Raw genomic sequence first — 21952 nt, forward strand, 5'->3', positions numbered from 1 at the left:
TTAATCGAATCTTTTACTCTACCTCTGAATTATTTAAAAGCAAATTCCAGATGACCTAATTTCACCAGTAAATAGTTTGATTTGTATATCTAATAGATAAAGACTTTTAAAGAAAACTTACAATACTATTATCACACCTAAAAGAAAAAAAATAATTCTCTTTAATTTCATGTAAAATATAGTCTGTGTTCACATTTCCTTGACTATCATACAAGTCTTTTCAGAGTTAGTTTGCTTGAATTAGGATTCAAACAAGATACACACATTACATTTGGTGGGTATCTCTCTTAATCTAAATTACACATTTTAAAGTATAACTTACTGAAATTTTGTTTGTTTCTTTTTGGTTTCCTGTTTTTTGAGCAGAAGTATAAGCGAGATCTTCAGTATTAATTTAACATTTGGGGGAGATATTTATATATTCAGTAATGTGGAACAGCTGTAAATTTAAAGAAATAACTCTTATTGATAGGCCTATAAAAGCTGTCTGTAATTACATTCCTGAATGATTTGAATAATAGTGTGTCTGATATATTCTAAGATAAGTGGCTTTTACTTTTCTTTGATATTAGGGTCATATACTGTACTTATATCTTTTTACTCCACAGTCTCCTCTCTGGTAATATATCAATTTCTTAGTGTTAGTTGGGCATGTGCCCTACAGTTAAATTCATTTTCTTTTCCTCTGAAGAGAAACAAAGTTTTTGTAAGTATCACAATAATATTTTCCATTTTTAGATCAGGTTTCTCATGTCAAAAGACTTATTAATACTTGTAAATTTTCCACCCCATGCCCTGCCCAATGTTCAAAATATTTTTGGCAAGCTTTTTTAAGAACAACAAAAGTAACAGAAGTTAACCCAGCTGATATATGACTTAATAATAACCAATACAGGATTGGCAATGCATAATAATCTAAGATACCTTAAGCTGAAAAAAATGTCTTCTTCACTGCAAATATCACAATCAACACAAGCATTACAATCTGAAATATAGCAGTTGATAGTAATGCAAAGTTCAATCAACTTTGGATATGTAAAATTAAATTGCCAGAAAAGATTAAATCTTTTTTAAACAAATGATATTTCAAAAACCTCTCATTTCCTATTACAGTACATTTACTTATAATAAATAAAGAGTAAAAACCATCATCTTAGGAAAGAAGTCAGGAGATGTTCAGTGGAGTGTCTCAGCTCTGAGGAGAGGGAACCCACAGGAAGCATAAGGAACTACTCACCACAAAGAAGGAAGAGAAAAGGAAAGGCCCAAGGCTTTCTCTACCATCTCCTGTTTAATCTTTTAATTTCTTGCAGATTTATATACATATTTTCTTTGTTTTTGTGGGTGACCTGTTTTTTTTCCATAATAACTACAAGTTCATTCATAACTATAATTAGCATCTGATATAGTGGATTTCTCATTGTGGAGAATTTTATTATAATATAGAAAAGCATTGTGACTACTATCCACCAGTCAGGACTTAAACTGGCATATATTTGCTTAGGCTAAATAAAAAATATTTTGCAATAAAAACCCTGCAACTAAAAATTAATACAATCTCTCTTAAAAAGTAGCTCCTTTTAATAATCTAGGAGAGGGAGAGATGATAATGGTCTGTTACTAACTATGAGACCTCTGAAGCAGTGTAGAAATACAAAGATGAAGCAGTAGTATGGTAGACCTTAAAGTTTAATTTAAAAATTAAAGCAACTCATACTTAAAAGAGAACTGAATGAAAGAATAAGATGGGACATGGCTAGGCCATGGAAGCACAAAATACTGTCAAACTTTAATTAAAAAATGTTTTCAATTTAAGCAGACCCAGGCCAGTAATTTTTCATTATTTTTATCACAGTTCCATGACTACTGACATTTTCATCAGAACAAATAAAGGATTTTTCCCAAATTTAAAATGACAAAATTATTTTTAATTTTGACTTATAATTTCTTCCTCCTCTAAATTCAAAGGAATTTGATCTTAGCTGGACTTGTCTCTTAGCCTGGGGCTTGAATATACCTTAAGTTTTTAAAGTAAAGTGTGAAAAATACATATTTTTTAAAAGAGAGTTCTTCCACCATATTAGGAAATAAACTTTATCATAGATATATTACCATTTGTCTGATCTGGGGAATGAGATCACATATTCATGAAACATCTGGCACGTGACTCAGTAAATGCTTGTATTCAACAAAGACTCCCTCGAAGCAATCTGTCCTTGTACACAGGCTAGAAGAAAGCTGGCACTCTGGCAGTATAAGCCACGCAGACTGGAAAACAAAACTAAAATGCCCTAGCCTCACACCAATAAAATAAGAGAGAAAGAAGATCTACTTAAGATAATTAAGATAAAAGTCCACTCAAAAGAAATGGAAATCAACTTCAATTACAATTGTCATCATCATAATGAGCAACTGTCCTAATAATTCCAAATACTGTTTAGTAAATTTCAGACTCCATGAATCAGATTCTGCTTCATGAATTATAGTTTGTTTTTTCTTCACATTGCTTCAAAACCCAAAGAGTGACCTCCATACCAAAAGCAGGTCTGATAGACACTCTTCTCTATTTTCCAATTAAGTTCCTACAATACAAACAGGGTCAGGACCTCATCCCTAATCATGGACAGTTATAACTTCATTAGTCGCCAATCTTTGTCAATAGCAAAAGCTATAAGCCTAGTTGCTAGCCATTTTTCTATATTCCTTAGATAAGGAACTCAACAGAACTAAAGATAAACACTAACTTTGGATGCTGAATTTAGTTTGTGTATTTAAAAAATGCCTTTTTTTGCCTCACTCTGCCTGCCCAAATTTAAGTATATTACCTATGGGTTTCCTTCTTCCTACCCTTCAGCCTGTAAACCCCTGAGGGAGTGGGGGCCTTAGTTACGTGGATTCTTGGTCATACTGACAAACTTAATGCCATCTTTTTGCTGGTCAGAGGCAATTCCCTGCTGGCTACCCACAACCACACGCACAGAACTTAGCTTAATTAATGCTGCAGGTGGCACCATCATCATGAGGCTTTACTCCTTCACTGACGACGTGATGCCCCACAGCGCCAATTCAAGGAAAGCAGACAGCGAATAGCATGGTCTATGCAATTATCCTTCTACTTCTTAGAGAGGAAAAGTAGTTCAAATATCTAAATTTTAAACTCTGCTAAATGTCAAAATTTAAGCTGTAATAGTACAGAGGGGAATAGGTGGGACTTTGGAGTTTAGCCAAAATAAAATAATAGTATTTATGTACGTAATCAGAGAAATAACAACAAACAATGACAACTTGTATCTATAGAAATTCCAAAATGGGCAAAACCATGTAACAAAATGAAAGTACTGAGTATACTGTAATGACATACCTTTGAGGCAATTTTCCTTCATGTTCCTACTCAACTGTAAACTCCCTGAGGGCAGGAACCTAGCCCATCCTGTTTACCACTATATCTTTGGCACCTGCCTCATATTCTGGCCTGAACAAATATTCGCTGAACGAATAAAACACTTAATTGGCATAAGTGCGGTAAGGAATTTGGTCTCATTTAAAGAGAGATCTGGACTTTGTCCTAGCTCTTGAGAGGTAACCTCTAAACCCTTGGTATTTCCCAGTGACAAGCATGTCTTTATTATTCATGGTGGGCCCCTAGGGGACCACACTCAATAGTTACATCATTGAAGTGATTCATGGTGGGCGCCTAGATAGCTTATAGCTAAGCAGATAACTCAGGATGGAGGCTGGCCACACCAGAAAGATCAACCACATGAAGAGAGGGTTGGGCCTTTGGGCCACTGATGTCATCCTGACCTGGAGAAGAGGGCTGGAGACTGAGTTCAACCATGTGGCAATAACTCAATCATGCCTATGTAATAAAGCCTCAATAAAAACTCTGGACACCCAAGGTTGGTGAGCTTCCCTGGTTGGCAATATTCCATGCATAACGCCACACTTTGAGGTCAACAGCGTAATCCAGAAGCTTTGAATTTGGAGCCCACCCAGAATTTCCTCTGTGTCTCTTCCTTTGGTTGGTTCTAATCTGTATCCTATTGCTACAATAAAACTGTAATCCTAAGTATAGTGCTTTCTTGAGTTCTATGAGTTGTTCTAGCGAATTATCAAACTCAAGGGTGGCTTCAGGAAATCCCTAAACTTGGCAGTGGGCCTCAGTTGTCTTGGGCCAACTCAGCAGGCTGGAGCACTGTGCCCTTCACATGGAGTTTGGCTAACTTCAAGTAGCATATTATTTCAAATTGGGCTTTTCTTTTTGCAACTCTGGTTTCTCTTTCCGAGACTGTTCTTGGAATTACTTATTATTCCTCAATATATTACCTTTGTATTCTTTAATGATCACTTTTCTTAATGAACCTTCCTGCATGCTCCTAAGTTAAATTCTCCTTAGTGACTGTGATCCCCGAGGATCAAATCTGCTATATTATAGCAGCAAAGTCAGTGCTTTCTCACTGATGTGCCTCAAATGGGTTAGCGGTGTGCTGTGCTGCTGCCCCACCACTCGCCCTCAGGAAGGCCGGGGGGGCTGTGGTGGTTGGAGGTCCTGGGCTGGGTGCCTCCCACCTCCTGCAGCATTCTCTGTCAACCCCAGAGCACACCACAAATGCTCTCACTTTTCTATATGTACCGTGATATGTAAACATTGGAAAGCAATAAATTAAAGAATCATTACTACAATCTTCCCATGACAGTATGTCACCAATGTATTTCTCCAGCATCAGACTTGGTTATCCCAACCTATATGTGCCATACTTTAGACACACTAAACTATTGTTTCTCCAATACTCCAAGTTTGTTCACACCTCAAGCCTTCACATGCACTATTTCCTCTGTCAGTGATGTCATTCCTGTTCTACCCCAGCCACCTGGACAAACTCATTATTCTTCAAGATTCAGTTCCAAGGTCTCATATGTAAATGCTTTTCTAAGAGATCTTTGGCACCTAGCAGATCCGTGCCTCTAGTATAACAATTTGTCTGTTTCCCTCCCTGAACTGTGCGTTTCCTGATATGCTCGACAATTTACCTCCTTCTTTGACTCATTTTACTTCGCCTTTCCTTTGTTGCCTCCTAAAGCATGATGTTTCCTAGAATTCCATCCTCATTTGTCTCTTCTCACTCCACAAGAGAGCCAAAGAATAGAATCCAAACATTTTCAGGTCCATTATTTCATTTTCTTTTCATGAAAACACAATTAAGTGTTTAGGGAAAGCATTATCTCCATTTTATAAATTCAGAAATTGATATTTATACAAGTCAAAGAAGTGCTCATAGTCACAATGAAAATAAGTAGCTCAGCCAAGGGTGAAAACCAGGTCTTTGGGCTCCAAATTCAATGCTTTTCCTAAATGTCGTCCTGCCTTTCTGAGTGAATTCTTGGTATTTTAAGTTGGAACTCAGTCTATTTCCACACAAACCTTCTGACCTTAGGTGCCAAAGAACACAGGTGCTATGCTTCCATTATGAGTTTTACAGCATTTGGAATATTGCCTTGGGAACCTAATAATGTAGTAAGGTCAGAATTCAGGTCACTTTTCCATAGAAACATAAATCTTAAATATTAAGTGAACAAATTAATAAACTTTCTTATACAACTAATCTGAGAAGAAACATAAAAAATGCAAAGAATGAGACAAGATTTCACAGTGATCCTTATTAGCAGAAAATAGACTAAAACAGTTATCAGAGGTAACTTGAACCGTTGAATTCACTTTCATAATTTTGTACCGAAAGTACACAAAAAGTCATCTAAAGCAGAAAAGACTGGAGTTTCACTCCAATCTTTCTAATAGCAGAGGTGAAAATTTTAATCCTATTTCACATTTCTTCTTGTATGAAAACTGTCTTTTTCCCTCCTCTCTCTTTTCTCATTCCCTCCAGAAGCCTAACACTCTGAGGACTGCTGGTTCTGAGTTCCCAGGGCTTGACGTGTGACAAGTTAGAAACTCTTAGTCTAACAATAATCTAGTAAAAAAAATTCACTAATAACTCACTAAAAAATTCACAGTTTGTTCACTGAAATACTACAGCAGGAACTAAAATATTTCTTCATTCTTCAACTGCCAATTATTCTCATGTAAGACTGAAACAAATATTGTGTTTATACGTCGTCTTTATCATACACTCTGAAAAAATAAGGCTTTTCCTTACAATGACAATAATATTTATCAGGAATCATGTATTCTAGGAATCTGTATTCTGAATATATAATTCAAACGGTTAGAACAAATAGTGAAATTTTTCATTTGAAAACTATTTAGTGTGAAAAAGGAACTGTTCTTTGGGTTTCATTGTAAATATTTGGTCATTTCAAAAAATAAAATCTACCCATACTATGCCAAATACACAAGGAAAACAAACTTAAATAATCCACTGAAATAAATAAAAATCACCTATGGACTAGGAAGTCATCATAGAAGCTAAAAAATGTTTCATCTATTTATTTTTACAAACTTTCTCAAATCATCCCAGCATAACTATTTTCATTGCTTCAAAATTCCATCTTTGGTTCATAGATTCTCAGAATATTAAAGCTAAAAGGAAACTAGGAGCTCTACCTTGCCATCATTTTAGAGTTGAGAAAACCAAATGACTTGCTCAATTTCATCCAACTAATTAGTAGTGGTGATTCAGAAAGACAGATATTAGACATTAGATGCCAATAAAAAGGAATCTTAGTCATTCATACATGCTTTCCCTTTCTATTAAAAAACAATTGCTTTTTGAATAATAGATATATTACACCTTGATTAGAGAAACTCTGGAAAATAGTGAAAAATATAAAGAGGGAAAATATAAATCATTTATAATCTCATCATTCAGAAAACTTCTGTTAACATTATAATGCATTTTCTTCTACTCTTTCATTTTCCCTATATTTAAAAACACAGTATGAATGTACAATTTTACAAAATTGAGATCACATACATAATATTTTGTATTCCTTTTTATCTCTTCATACATCATATTTTCTCATCTCACTAAAGTATTTAATAAAAACATCTGAAGATTGTGCAACCTTCTCTGACTCTGCCATACTTTATATAACCATCATTCTCCTATCACTAGACATTGAGGTTGGAAATAACCATGCACATAAATCTTTGTATTTCTAATTATTTCCTTAAAAGAAAAATCTAGACATGAGATTACTGGGTCAAAGAGTATGTATATGTTGATGACTCTTTACATAGATGGCAAAATTGCCATCCAGAATGATGTACTAATTTATACTTTCATTAGTGGAGTAGTGTATAATGTCTGTTTCATTGCATCCCTCACCAATAATGGACATTGTTTTTTGTAATTTTTGCCAATGTCACAGGCAAAATGGTTCTTTAAATTTGCATTTATTCATTACTACTTCTGAACATTTTTCATGTATCTATTATCTATATGTCCTCTTTTATGAATAATGTTTGTATCTTTTGTCCACTTTTAAAAAGATGTTTTATTGAAGTGCAATATACACAGATAAATAAATCTTAAGTGCAAAGCTCAGTGATTTTTTTTCATAAACTGAATACAGATCAAACACAGAGCATTATCAGCCCCAGAAGCTCCTCTTGTGTTTCCTTTAATCACTGACTCCACTAAGGATAATCACGTTTCTGACATCTAATATCATAAATTAATTTTGCCTATTTTGTACTTCTGCCCATTTTTTATTTTTGTGAGATCAGCCGTGTGCTAACATCTGCCAACCCTCCTCTCTCTCTCTCTCTCGCTCTTTTTCTTTTTCTTTTTTTTTTTTTGCTGAGGAAGACTGGCCCTGGGCTAACATCCATGCCCATCTTCCTCCACTTTATATGGGACGCCGCCACAGCATGGCTTGCCAAGCAGCGCGTTGGTGCGCACCCAGGATCCGAACTGGTGAACCCTGGGCTGCCGCAGCGGAGCGTGCGCACTTAACCACTTGCACTACGGGGCCGGCCCTTGCCCATTTTTATAGTAATAATTTTATTGTTTTTTTTTTCTTCAGTGTTAAATTTGTCCACATGCTCATTTCAGGTCAGACATTTGATCAACATCATTAAATAATTTTACTGTTTTAAAAAGTCAATTGGTAACTTATAAAACACTTAGTACAGAAAAGTATAAAAAAGGGAACAAATCATCCAGAAATCATACCACCTACAACTACTGTCACCCGTGGTTAACATCTCTGCAAACATGGATGGATAGACAGATATACAGAGAAACAGACAAATTATCCTATAGAATGGGATTATAATCTTACTTTAATTGAACTGAAGAAAAAGAAACTTAAAAATAAAACTAAAACAAAAAACAAATCTCCAAAACTTCAGATAAATACTCTTTGAGCATATACAAACCATTAATAAGTTTGAGTCTCACTAAAAACAAAAACAAAAGCTGTTTCAATTTTGCACCTTGTTGACTGGTTTCCTACTATGAAAAAATGAAATGACTGACATGCATTCCCTCATCCTTTCCTCTCCCCACCTACTAGTTTTGGTTTCTTATATTATTTTTATTTTATCATTTATACTCAATTCTGTGACCATAATTCCCATTGATACTGAGTCTATTATTCTGGATCATCCTTTAAGTGGTTTCAACATGAGCAGTGTCCCTATCCCCTTTTTTTCTTTAAAGCAAGACTGACAGTTATGAAAGAATGTCTCTTATGTAGAGCCAGTCTTGAGAATGTTTATGTGTAGCCTTTATAAAGAAAGATAATACAATTTTCTTGGGTCACACTTTCTTTCCTTTACAAAGTTGTAACAATGTAATAACAAAAAATAATGACAAGAAATACTCAGTGCTTAATATGTATTAGGTACTATTATAAGCATTTCATGTAACAACAACCCTATGAGATAGGTAGCATTATTATCTTCATTTTAAAGGTGAAAAAATCCAAGGCATCAAGAGGTAAGCTGACTTGCCCAGGGTCGCTCATTCTACAGAACAGCAGAGCTCTGATCTGAACAGACGCAGTCTGGCTGAAGAGCCTGTGCTTTTAACTGCTATACATACTGCTCTGAATGTTTGTGGCTGGCACATGACTAGGGGAGGGTAAAGTAAAGGATGCTACTAGCTTTAAGGGGTGAAGGCCAGGAATGCTACATGCCCTGCAATGAACAGGGCAGATCCACACAATAAAGATTATACCATGTTCCTCACAACTTTTTTGTGTGCGTGTGTGTGTAAGGAAGATTAGCCCTGAGCTAACATCCGTTGTCAATCCTCCTCTTTTTTGTAGAGGAAGATTGGCCCTGGGCTAACATCCACGCCCATCCGCCTCTACTTTATATGGGACGCCACCAAAGCATGGCTTGATGAGTGGTGCGTAGGTCAGCGCCTGGGATCTGAACCCGTGAACCCCAGGCCACCGAAGTGGAGCATACGAACTCAATCACTACCCCACCGGGCTGGTCCCCTCACAACTTTCAAATGCCCTGTTGGACATTTATGAGGCAAAAACGTGTTTAAAATTACCTGATCCTAGAACTGTACATATAAGCACAAAGCATTTTTTTTGCAAGGTTTTAATGTACTCAATTTTCCAGGAGTACAACTACCAGAAAAACTGTTCAATGTTTTAGAAAATTATGTTTCTGATGGCAATACCACAACCCATAGCATTTGAGCTGCTAATACAACACACCTGTATCAGTCTGCATTTATAGCTGCCAGATCCATGGTGGTTCTACATACGAATGCCAGCCTTGTGTAACGGCTTCATTACATTTCTAGTATAGTCTGGTCAAGTATTTATATATCAATATAACTATTACTTTATTATAAATTACTTCTATTTCTTCTTTCTATTCAATTAGGGCAATGAGTTGATTTTAAAATTATGGACATCCTCCTATCTCTCAATTTCATTTCAGGATCAAGAAGGCACCTATATTTGTTGAGGTCCCATACCCTTTTATGGGGGGTGTAATTGTTGAGGGTTTTTCTTGGATTTTACCTCTGATGTCTTTAGTCCACTTCTTTCTAAATTCATACACATATGAGAAAACTTAAAATCTGGTTGATTCATCTTCTTTTCAAAGTACTGTTTTGAGGGCTAGAGGTGAGATTAGGAGCCAGGCCATTCTGCACCAGAATATTGAGTTTATTCCTATAGGTTCCACTTTTCAAAGTTCTACTTTTTCTTTGTGCCAAGTTCTACTCCTTTCCTCATGTGACTGCTGCTGGTGAATCTCTGGTGCCACTCTTTTACTCCCACCTGTTTGACCATTGTGTTAGCTTTGGGGATGGCCCTCAGCCACATCACTTGGCTGGCCTTTCTTTGCACGCTCCTTGGATGGAAAGCTTTTCTTTTCCTTTGAAGAGACCATACCAATAAATATTTTTCTTAGTAGAAAACGGTGAGTCTTTCAATTACTTTGTGATGAATGAAAATTTACTATAAGCTTTTCTAATCTCAACTGCATTCCTCTTATAGCTAATAAAGTATGAGAGTCTACTCAGGGCCCATTATCACATATCATACCACTTCCGAAAATTTAGTTAATATCTGAGTGATGACAATGTGCCAGTCACTGTTCTAAGAGCTTTACATTTATTATCTCATTAATCTCACAACAATCCTGTGAGGTACATGTTATCTTCATAGGAAACTGAGGTGCAGAAAAGTTACTTAGCAATTTGCCTGAGGTCACATAGCTAAAGTGGCAAAGCAGGGGTTTGCACCCTGGTTATCTGGTATCAGAGACCAAGTCATTTATTCACTACCTCACTGCCTCCTAAGTTTTCAGGGGCCTCCTTTCCCCTCAAGGACTAACTACCTCACTATAGATTTTTTGATTACCACTTTCTCTTAACAGCCTACCCCAAATGCCCAATAAATATTTATTACGTAAATAAATGAAAGACTTAACTGCTTGTTTTCAGTGCTTTCCCCTCTCTCTTTTAATGCACCTTTTCCTTTTAGCAACAAGAAGGGCAAACTAAAATCCCAAATACCGTTCTTAATCATTTCTGAGTGGTTAAGAGATAATCACATTCTACAACTTAAAAACATTATAAGCTTAATAGTTTTCACCTATACTTCCTAAGTGAGCTGACCAAAGCTGAAGAGAAATGCATGGAGCTCTTTTGATCATTGCATGGCCCTGACATCACATTTGCTTTGAAGGGGGAATTTTTTATAATAATCTACAAGAATTAGGTACTCTTCTTTCCCACTTCTGGCAGAAGCAGCTCTATGCTCCCCGGCAACTCAGATCACCAATTTTGTACCCTCAAGTGCCCTGCCAGCCCTAGGAACCACTGATACACCAGATCCATTCAAGCTATCTGTGCTCCCATCAGACCTTACTGTTCTGTCTCTTAGTTTGTCAGATTTCTGACAACAAATTAACAGGAGGTCAAGCATTATCAACAAATTATACATCCTAGGCAGCATGCTTGATCTAGAGTGAAAGGTTAGTGAATACAATGTGCTAACACAGAAAAAGTTATTGCAGTTTCAGGTACTATGACAGGCTGATGGTTTTGGCATTATTTTTAGGTAGGCAAGCCTCTTGCCTCACTTCAAGTCACATCCTATAAATAATATTCAAGAATTTTCTTAGAGATACCAAGACACGTAAATAAATGTATGAAGATAATGCCAAGAGAAAAACATTCTTGAGCTTTTAAATGAAAACAGATATTTTTAATAGCCTATGGTAAAAGAACAGTGTGGTAGGAATAGAATGATTATGGGAATGAAAGTGTGTTAACGTAGACAACAATTCTTTAGGGCAGAATTTATGTATATAAACTAACTCAAGGCTGCAAAGAACCCTCGTATGTTAGAGATTTACAACAGGATCAGAGAAAAATGTACACATAATTAAATGTGGATAACAAGCAAAAATAAATTGAGAGGATAATGGTTTGGGTGGAGCAAATTAAAAAAACATTTACAAAATTAAAAGGTCAGATCTGAATTGGACTTATTAGAGGAGAAACTGTTCAAGACCGAGAATCTACTTCAATTATTTGCATTTTAATAAAAAAGATGCAACGGCATCATTTGAAAACTGAGCTAATATATTCTGAAAATTACTTACACTGATGACTGATGAAGAAGTTGACAAGTTTAAGCCTTCAAGATCAGCTATCAAGCTTGGAGAAAGAGCTGGGGTGGGGAGTGCAACTGGAGCGGATACTGGGTTAACTGTAAGAAAGGGCCCAAATTAGCAAATGTGCATGAACATTTAATTCATATTACTAAAAGCAACATTTTTATTTTGTTAGTAAATCTAATTAAATTACTTTGATTAATAAATCTATGACAATTCTATTTAACATCTTGATTTAGTCAAGTTATTATCAAGTCATGGCAGTTATTAGTCTTAGCTTTCAAAACATAATGGCAAATCCTATAAGAAAATAAGGATATAAATATCTTGAGTAATAGTTTCTGAAAATTTTTATCACATAACATTATCACTAACATTTATCATCCAGTAACTTCACCAAAAGACAAAGAAACATTTTTTCAGACTAATATAAAGAATAACAATAGCTTTCAGGAGAGTTATCCAGCTGAGTTAGAAGTCTTAAAAGGGTGTTTAAATCCTTTCTTTATTTTATTCTCCACTGTAATAATTATAGAGGCCCAGGCTACCTACTTTCCTTCTAATTATACTTTGTAAGCAAAAGCTATGTGCTAACTGTAAATGTTTGACTGATTCTAAAACTTCTATGTACTTGAGATCAGATACCTGAAAATTTAAAAATCTTCTAAAAATGCAAATCTGATCATGTCATTACCCCGCTTAAGACTCTTTAAAGGCTCACAATTGCCTACAAGAAAAAACCTAACTCCTTAATTAAGTGCACAAGGTCCTCTATGATGTAGCTCAGCACTGTCCAATAGAACTTTCTGTGACGATGGAAATGTTCTATGGCTATGCTCTCCAACACGGTGGCCAATAGTACATACACCTAACTTGCTCTTGCAATACGGCTAGTATGACTAAAGAACTGCATTTTTAATTTTAACTAATCTAAATGTAAGTAGCTACGTGTGTCCAGTGGCCATGATATTGGACGGCGCAGGTCTGGCTTATCCCCACTTTCATCAGCCACTCCTATGCTCTAGCTCTACCAACAACAGTTCTCAAGATCTTGTTTCATGTCCTTGAGACTTTTACACGCTATTCTCTTTGCCTAGAAGGTACTTCTCTGCCTTGCTCATCTTGCAACTTCTACTCATTAAGATTCCACTTAGAGGGAAAGCACAACCTGACTCACCTAAACACCGCTTGTACATGCCTTCCTTGCTCCACAGATGTACTTCACACGTTTCTATAACCGTACTTCTCTCGTAATACAAATCTGTGTGTTTTTGTTTGTACTAGTCTGTGTGAGCAGACTTTAACGTATTAATTTTTAGTGCTTAGTACTTGCTCAACTGTTTGTTGAATGAGATAAATTAAAACACGGAAAAAGTTTTAGCTTCCAACAAATTCTAATTCCAAAATAACACCATAAAGGTAGTCGCATTTACTCAATTTGACATCAGTTTTCAAAGCATCTGTGTCTCATTTTAGTCTCACAATATCCTGTAAATTAGGCAGAATAAATATTAATTCATAAAGTTAGCAATAAGTATTTCTTGAGCAAGGGAGAGACAAAGAAGTTCAAGATATGGTCCCTGTCTTCAAGTAACTTAAAACCTAACTGAAGGGCCGGCCCCGTGGCTTAGTGTTTAAGTGCACGCGCTCCACTGCTGGCGGCCCAGGTTCGGATCCTGGGCGCGCACCGACGCACCGCTTCTCCGGCCATGCTGAGGCCGCGTCCCACATACAGCAACTAGAAGGATGTGCAGCTATGACATACAACTATCTACTGGGGCTTTGGGGGTAAAAATAAATAAATAAATAAAATTATTAAAAAAAAAACTGTTAAAACCTAACTGAAAACAGAAGACACACATGAAAGAGAAAAAAAAGCAAAAATACAGTCCACAAATGATACTGCTAAAAGAAGAAAATTTTCAAAGGAAATCTTAAATAAAATCCCGACATATCCAAGCAGAGTGGAGATGGGGTGGACGAGGGATGCAGCCTTCCTTCAGTGGGCCTGAAGCAACGCTACAAACCTCAGGCTTCCCTAGACCTCTGCTGAAAACCACTGTATCAAGTGCCATAGGGAGTTGGGGGAAAAAAGGATCAGTGGGGATATGGTGGTAAGAGAAGGCTTCATGACTAGGAGGGAATGAAGCCCAGTGTGAAGTAAGGGTAGGATCTGAATAGGAGGAAAGGAAGAAGCAGCTAGTTAATGACTGGATAAGAAAATGTTGTAAACAAAGGCCAAGAGGTGGCTAAGCTAAGGGGGTTGGATTTATCCTATACACCAAAGGGAACTACTAAAAACCTACTCAAAAGAGGAATGAGAGGGGCCGGCCCGGTGGTGCAAGCAGTTAAGTGCGCGCGCTCTGCTGCTGCAACTGGGGGTTCGCCAGTTCGGATCCCCGGCCCGCACCAACGCACCGCTTGTCAAGCCATGCTGTGGCGGCGTCCCATATAAAGTGGAGGAAGATGGGCATGGATGTTAGCCCAGGGCCAATCTTCCACAGCAAAAAGAGGAGGATTGGCAGATGTTGGCTCGGGGCCGATCTTCCCCACAAAAAAAAAAAAAAAAAGAGGAATGAGATGATATATGGTACTGCAGGATGATTGATCAGATGGGAGTATAAGGGACAACCTGAAGAAGAAGCAGTGGGGTTGGCAGTGAGGAAGAATTTACAAGAGTTCAGGCATGATGTGAAAAGGACTGAAGTAAGATACTGGCAGTGAGAAGGCAGAAAGGGCATTCATATTAAAGACGTTGTAAACTGAGGCACAGGGAGATTAAGGCTTGCCAAGGTTATAAAACAAGTGAATAGAAGAACCACTGTAGAACTAGGAACTGGTTCTTCTAACTTGGATCTAAATATGTTGGCTTTCCATGCAACAGCTAACTTTTCTGGTGGGTTCTCAATGCATGTTTGTACATTTGTTTGTCCATCCACCAACCCAAAATATTAGATGCCCATGTTAGGAATGAAAATTGAGTAGGAAATAGCCTCCTCTGATTTCAAATATGGCTTGGCTAAAGATATAGAGAGGAAAAAGACATCAAAAGACAAGAGAGGAAAATTCACATCACAGGCAAGTTTGACAAAAAAAAAAAAAGAAAAGAAAGGCTTTTAATATCATTTCAGAAGACAAAGGCTCTGGTATTAAAGAAATGATTACATATCTATTTACAGGTCTGGCAAGATGAAAGTTAGCACTGAAAGTTTATCCTAAATTGGATTCTGAGGTCAGTTGACTATGCTGAAGGATTTAATTAATGTTTAAAAAACAAAATGACTCTGTAGTTAAAAAAAATAAATAACATGGCATGCAAATTAAAATGAGATAGCATTTCCAGCTATCAAGTTGGCAAACACAATTTTTAAATACAAATCCAGCATAAGTAAGAGTATAAAGAATCTGGCAGTCTCATACTAATCCTCTGTAAGTTGGTACGAGCTTTGCGGAAGGCAATTTTAGACAATGGAATTCTCCCAAGCCTTTGTCCCAGCAATTCTACTGGAAATTTATCTTAAGGAAACAGTCATGGAGATAATGCAATAATATACTTATGATGATGTGTATTGCTTCACTGATTATGACAGCAAAAAAATGGAAACAAGTTAAATTTCTAACAATAGTAAACCTGTTAAACAGAATTTATTACAACAATATAAAGAGTACATGCAGTCATTAAAACTGAAGTTGTTGGGGCCGGCCCGGTGGCGCAAGCGGTTAAGTGCGCGCGCTCCGCTGCGGCGGCCCGGGGTTCGCTGGTTCGGATCCCGGGCGCGCACCGACGCACTGCTTGGTAAGCCATGCTGTGGCGGCGTCCCATATAAAGTGGAGGAAGATAGGCACAGATGTTAGCCCAGGGCCGTCTTCCTCAGCAAAAAAAGAGGAGAATTGGTGGATGTTAGCTCAGGGCTGATCTCCTCACAAAAAAAAAAAAAAAAAAAAAAAAAAAAAAAAAAAACTGAAGTTGTTAAAGAATATTTATGGCATGGAAAGGAATGTGTGTGATAAACAGAGAAAGAAACAGATGATAAAACAATATCTCACTATGATTCAATTTTGGGGGGAGAGGATTTGTATATGAAAAGAACCTGAACTGATACGTCAGAATATTAACCTAGGGTATTTGGATTCAAATCTATTTTATTTTCTTCTTTTTATTTTAAAAACTTTGTACAAAATACTTTTTCTTTACTAAAGCATATTTAATAATTATATAATTATTCTTCTGATCAAAATTTTGCTTTAAAATTCAAGAATAAGTAAAATTTTTAATATGTAATGGTTTAATATGAAGTTATTTAAAACTTGTTAAATGTAACTCGCTGCTGCTGTATCGTCGCTATCATCAGCTCCAGCATAGCTAACCCCTATATAATGCTTACCATGTGCCAAGCACAGTTTTAAGTGCTTTTGCATTTGTCAACTCATTTAATATTCTTAATACTCCAAAAACATACTACTATTATCCCAATTTTATAGATAAAGTAACTAAAGCAAAGAGAGATTAAGTAACTTGCCCAAGGTAACATAGCTAGTAAGTAATAGAACTGGGATTCAAACTCAGACAGCCTTGCTCCTCCCCTGTCCTCTTAGCCACCCCACTCTACCGCTTCCACTACAATTTATTCAACAGTATGATATCACAGATCATAAGGCTTATCTGAAGCATGACTATTGTTGGCTAATAAATGTTCTTAAGGAGACCTCACAGTTACTTGTACTAATAGTGTAATTACATAGGTTTACATTTCCTATAAAAGAACACCAGACCAAGATTACTGTTTTATGATCATCCTATTAAGATCACATAGTATAAGGTACTAAAAGATACTTTAATTTCCAGAAATATAAAATATGCCTTGAGAAAAAATGCATATTGCTACTCTAAGCCTAATCTATTGTTAGGCCATATGCTATCCTAGCATAAATATTTTCTGATGTATCATCACCTGACCCCATGAAATAGAGTCATATAATTTCATAATCTAAAGGAACTGTAGAAACTTTTCAGCCATTTTTTTTTTTATTTTACAAATGAATAAAATAAGACCCAAAGAAATTAACTCACTTAACTGATTAAAGGCCATACCAGGACTACTGCCTGTGCTTCTGATAACATCCCCTCCACAAATGCAATTAGGAAATTCAAGTTACTTTTACACAATCACAGCACTGTTCTGTAGTAGAGCCAGTCTATTGCTCGGGTTGCTAACTCTACTGCTTCCCTAGGAGACACAATGATTATTTCGGGTAGTAGCAAGCTCTTTCCCTCCTCCATCCTTTACTCCCTTCACTCTCTTCTCTTGACTCCGACTGCTTGACTAATTCTTACTCATCCTCAGCTCAGTGTTACATCCTGATACTGATAGGTGGGTTAGATACCCCAATACCTAACAGTATTCTGTGCATATCTCTTTCTCATTTCATTTATAATGTAGCAATCTGTTGGCAACTTATACGTTTCTCCCATTACACTGAGAGTTCCTTGGGTAGGGACAATGTTGTATCCATTTAGAATCTCCAGCATGTAGCAGATTACTTAGATCATAGTGAGTGTTCAATAAATGTTTTCTGAATAAAGACAAAGATAAATTCAGAACGCAGTTTTCCTGGTATGCAGCGTGTACTGAACCAATAACTTCTGTGGATTACTATGTGCCTCTTAGATAAAACATAAGGATGTGTCTGCCTTCAAAATTAATCTAATTCTCACAGCTGAGAACTCAAGCCACTGGAGAGTGAGTTTTTAGTTTTTGATCAACAAACTGCTTGCCATGGACAATGGAGAATTACTATAAGCTAATAAGCAGCATATAATGAAGTCAGTATTTCTAAGAACCATTATCAACAATGCTTTTCTCCCATAACACTCCACTTGCTTTATCTCTAAGCTCAGATCATACTTCTTTCACAAGGCTTTTGTAGCTTCTTAATTGGTTTTTGTCTCCCTCCTCATTTTTCCACTATACTTTACATCTTTATTATCTCTCTTATACAACACTTGTTCAGGTATCTATGTCCCTAACTAGATTTGTGTCTGGAAGAGAATGACTAAATTCTATTTACCTGCTCTAGCACCTAGGAAAGTACCTTGCACTTAGCAGATAATCCACAAACATCTGCTGAACTGACTTGTTAAAAAGAGTTTCAAGCATCATTTCTGACAAATGCAGGACTATAAAAGCTTTTTTAAAAAATAGTTCTTGGATATTAAAACATAAACATATCCTATGTTGAGTTAAAATAAATGTAAGTTAGGATGAAATTTCCCTTAAAATTAAGAAAAAAAAATCTTCCACTTAAATTCTTAAACTTAATACTTAAGAAAAGTTTTGTTTCTACATATAAAAACATGCTTTTAAAAAGAATCAAACAATAAAAATTATATCATTTTACAGGTTTCTCTTGTTTCCTTAGCTGCCAGGAAATCCAGAGTCAAATATAAGAAGAAAATGTAATTAGCACACTCTAGTACTTCATGACACTTACTCTTAATTTCTTTTTAAATGTGCTTGACTGTTATTCCTTTACAATTTTAAACTTTTTAAATTATAAAAGTTACATACATGTGTAAAATATTCATTGTGACAGAAAGACATAAAATATAAAGTCTTTTTCTCTCCTCTGTCCCTCGTTTAGTCCTACACCCCACAGGGGCTAGAGCCAGCCACTGTTAACTGCTCCTTCCGCAACCTCCCAGAAACAGAAGACGTACAATCATGCCTGTGTCTGTCTGCAGGACACAGCTCCTCCTTTACTCATCTTTCACACAAGTGGAATCATGCTCTATATGTACTTTCTTTTACTTACAATATTTTGGATATATAATTACATAGCACACACAGATTTGCTTCATTGTTCATAGTTATATTACCATATTGGTAGACATTTTGTTTTCAGGATTTTGCTGTAATAAATAACGCTACAATGAAATTTTATTTTATTTTATTTTTTGGTGAGGAAGATCAGCCCTGAGCTAACATCTGATGCCAATCCTCCTCTTTTTGCTGAGGAAGACTGCCCCTGGGCTAACATCTGTGCCCATCTTCCTCCGCTTTATATGGGACGCCGCCACAGCACGGCCGGACAAGCGGTGCATTGGTGCACGCCCAGGATCCAAACCCGGGACACCAGCAGCAGAGCACGCGCACTTAACCGCTATGCCACAGGGCCGGCCCCTACAATGAAATTTTTATATACAGTCACGTGTTGCATAACGACATTTCAGTTAACAATGGACCGCATATACGACGGTGGTCCCATAAGATTAGTACCACAGAGCCTAGATGTGTAGTAGGCTATACCATCTAGGTTTATGTTCATACCTTAAGGGAGGAAGAAATTTTCCTCTACCCTTTTGGGTTCTTCTGGCTAGTCTAAGAATTAAATTGACATGAGGTGGACTAACAGAAGAAAAACAAAAAAAAGTTTAGTAACATGTATACTTGAGAGAAACCTAGGAAAACCAAGCTCACCAAAATGGCCAAAGCCCTCACCTTAATTACCACCCTCAGCTAAAGACAAAAGAAGATGTTGCGGGTGGGGAGAGTCAGGGACTTCAAAGGGAAGGAAGGCAATTCACAGGTAGGTGAAAAGGAGCAAACATTTGGAAAACAAGTGTTTGGCCACACAGAAACAGAAGAACACAGAGGGGAGACCAACAAACAGGCTTTTCTAGGTTCCTCCCTGTCTACCACCTGGTTCATGTTATGCTAAGCTGATAGCTCTCTTCCTGAGACAGGTTTTTTAATCAGAATTCTTTTAGGCAGTTAACGGGGTGGTAACAAGAAAAACTTTCTGAGTCTTCTGTTTCTTAAAAATAATCAGCCTAGGGGCTGGGCTCCACGGCCTAGTGGTTAAGTTTAGCATGTTCCACTTTGGTGGCCTGGGTTCAGTTCCCAGGCACGGACCTACACTACTCATCGGTCGCCACGCTGTGGCGGCAACCCACATACAAAATAGAGGAAGACTGGCACAAATGTTAGCTCAGGGCAAATCTTCCTCAAGCAAAAAGAGGAAGATTAGCAACAGATCTTAGCTCAAGGTCAATCTTCCTCAGCGAAAAAAAAAAGGGCCGGGTTGGTGGCTCAGCAGTTAAGTGCATGCGCTCTGCTTCGGCGGCCCGGGGTTCACTGGTTCAGATCCCGGGCGCACACCGATGCACTGCTTGTTAAGCCACGCTGTGGCAGTGTCCCATATAAAGTAGAGGAAGATGGGCATGGATGTTAGCCCAGGGCCAATCTTGCTCAGCAAAAAGAGGAGGATTGGCATCGGATGTTAGCTCAGGGCTGATCTTCCTCAAGAAAAAAAAAAAATCAGCCTAAAATAATACTCATGTTAAAGAGACACATTTTGGGGTGGCAAATTTTGCTCCCCTTCAGTACACTCTATGATGTTTGCACAATGATGAAACTGCCTAACAACGCATTTCTCAGAATGCATTCCCATTGTTGAGTGATGCATGACTTTATACCTATGTGTATCTTATTAATTCAACAAATATTTATTGGGGGCCGGCCCTGTGGCTTAGCGGTTAAGTGCGTGCGCTCCACTGCTGGCGGCCCGGGTTCGGATCCTGGGCGCGCGCTGACGCACTGCTTCTCCAGCCATGCTGAGGCAGTGTCCCACATACAGCAACTAGAAGGATGTGCAGCTATGACATACAACTATCTACTGGGACTTTGGGGGAAAAAAATAAATAAAATTATTAAAAAAAAAAAAACAAAAAACAAAAAAAACACAAATATTTATATGGTGCCCACTATCTACCAGCTGCTCTTCTGTGTACTAAGAATAGCAGTGAGCAAGACAGACAAGGATCCTATTCTCATGGAACTTACATCCTAGTTGGGTGAGACAGACAATAAACAAATAATAAACATATTTAAGATAATTTCAGATGGTGAAAAATGCCATGAAGACAATCAAGAGTGATTAGTGAAGGTGTGTAAACGAAGATGACTTTTGAGCTGGGATTTGAATGATAAGAAGTATTGCCATCAGGAGATCTGCAAGTGTTCTTAGAAGGGAAGAGCAGAACAAAGACCCTTGGCAGGAATGAGGCTGGTGTATTTCAGAAAAGCAAAGGAGCAGAATAGATAAGAGGCAGGCAGGAGTCAGATCATCTAAGGTCTTAGATACTTAGGAATATGGACTTTAACTTAACTGTAAAATTAAGCCACTAAATTCAAGAGTCCTATCTAAAACAAGGATGGAATAAGATCTGATTTTGCTAGTTTATCTGCAGGATAAATTCCTAGAAAAGAATTGCTAGGTCAAAAGGTGTGTGCAATTTAAGTTTTGATAGATACTGTTAAATGACTCCAAAAAGCTGCACCTATTTATATTCCTATCAAATACATATGTAGGGTACCTGTTTCTCCAAACCTAAGCAATACTGGATGTTGCTTTAAAATCTTTGCCAATAGGTGAAAAATGATGCAAACTTTCAAATTTTGACCAATATGTGAAAAATGATTCAAATTTGGCTTCAATTTTATTTTTAATATTAATTTTATCTCCATATTAAGTATTTCTCTGTATTATACATTTTAATTTCTCTATATTAAGAATTTTCCATGACTACTGGAGATAGGCCAGGTAAACAATATGAACAGAAAGGCTCTAGGACAGAATGAGACAACCTACAAACATAACTCACCTTTAGCATGGAAAAACTATACTTAAAAACAACAGCAGTTTAATATTCATGAAATCTCACTTGTTGTTCCTCTTCTTCTAGGGCAAAATCTACCTACCAATATAGTTCCACTAGCTCTCTCACAGGAGGATTTAAGGGGAGATGATAAATATACATCTTTGCATACTTGGGTGAGTATATTTGTAGGATTCCAAGCTCTTACAAGCAGATTTGCTGGGACAAGGATTTTT

At 37.0% G+C, this 21952-nt stretch overlaps 1 protein-coding gene and 1 non-coding gene across 2 annotated transcripts in view; both read right to left on the minus strand.

Moving 5' to 3' along the window:
• The window catches only part of AP3B1 (adaptor related protein complex 3 subunit beta 1), a 254331-nt gene that overhangs the window by 57768 nt on the left and 174611 nt on the right, over window positions 1-21952 (minus strand). Inside the window, exon 22 of the mRNA XM_058567328.1 lies at window positions 12047-12153. Coding sequence (XP_058423311.1) covers window positions 12047-12153 — 107 coding nt within the window. The remainder of the gene's footprint in view (window positions 1-12046; window positions 12154-21952) is intronic.
• Window positions 7979-8043, minus strand: LOC131410601 (small nucleolar RNA SNORD78). Its single transcript, XR_009221354.1, has one exon. It is a non-coding gene; the product is annotated as a small nucleolar RNA SNORD78 (small nucleolar RNA).

Source organism: Diceros bicornis, chromosome 1 (assembly GCF_020826845.1).
Source record: "Diceros bicornis minor isolate mBicDic1 chromosome 1, mDicBic1.mat.cur, whole genome shotgun sequence".
Lineage (NCBI taxonomy): Eukaryota > Metazoa > Chordata > Mammalia > Perissodactyla > Rhinocerotidae > Diceros > Diceros bicornis.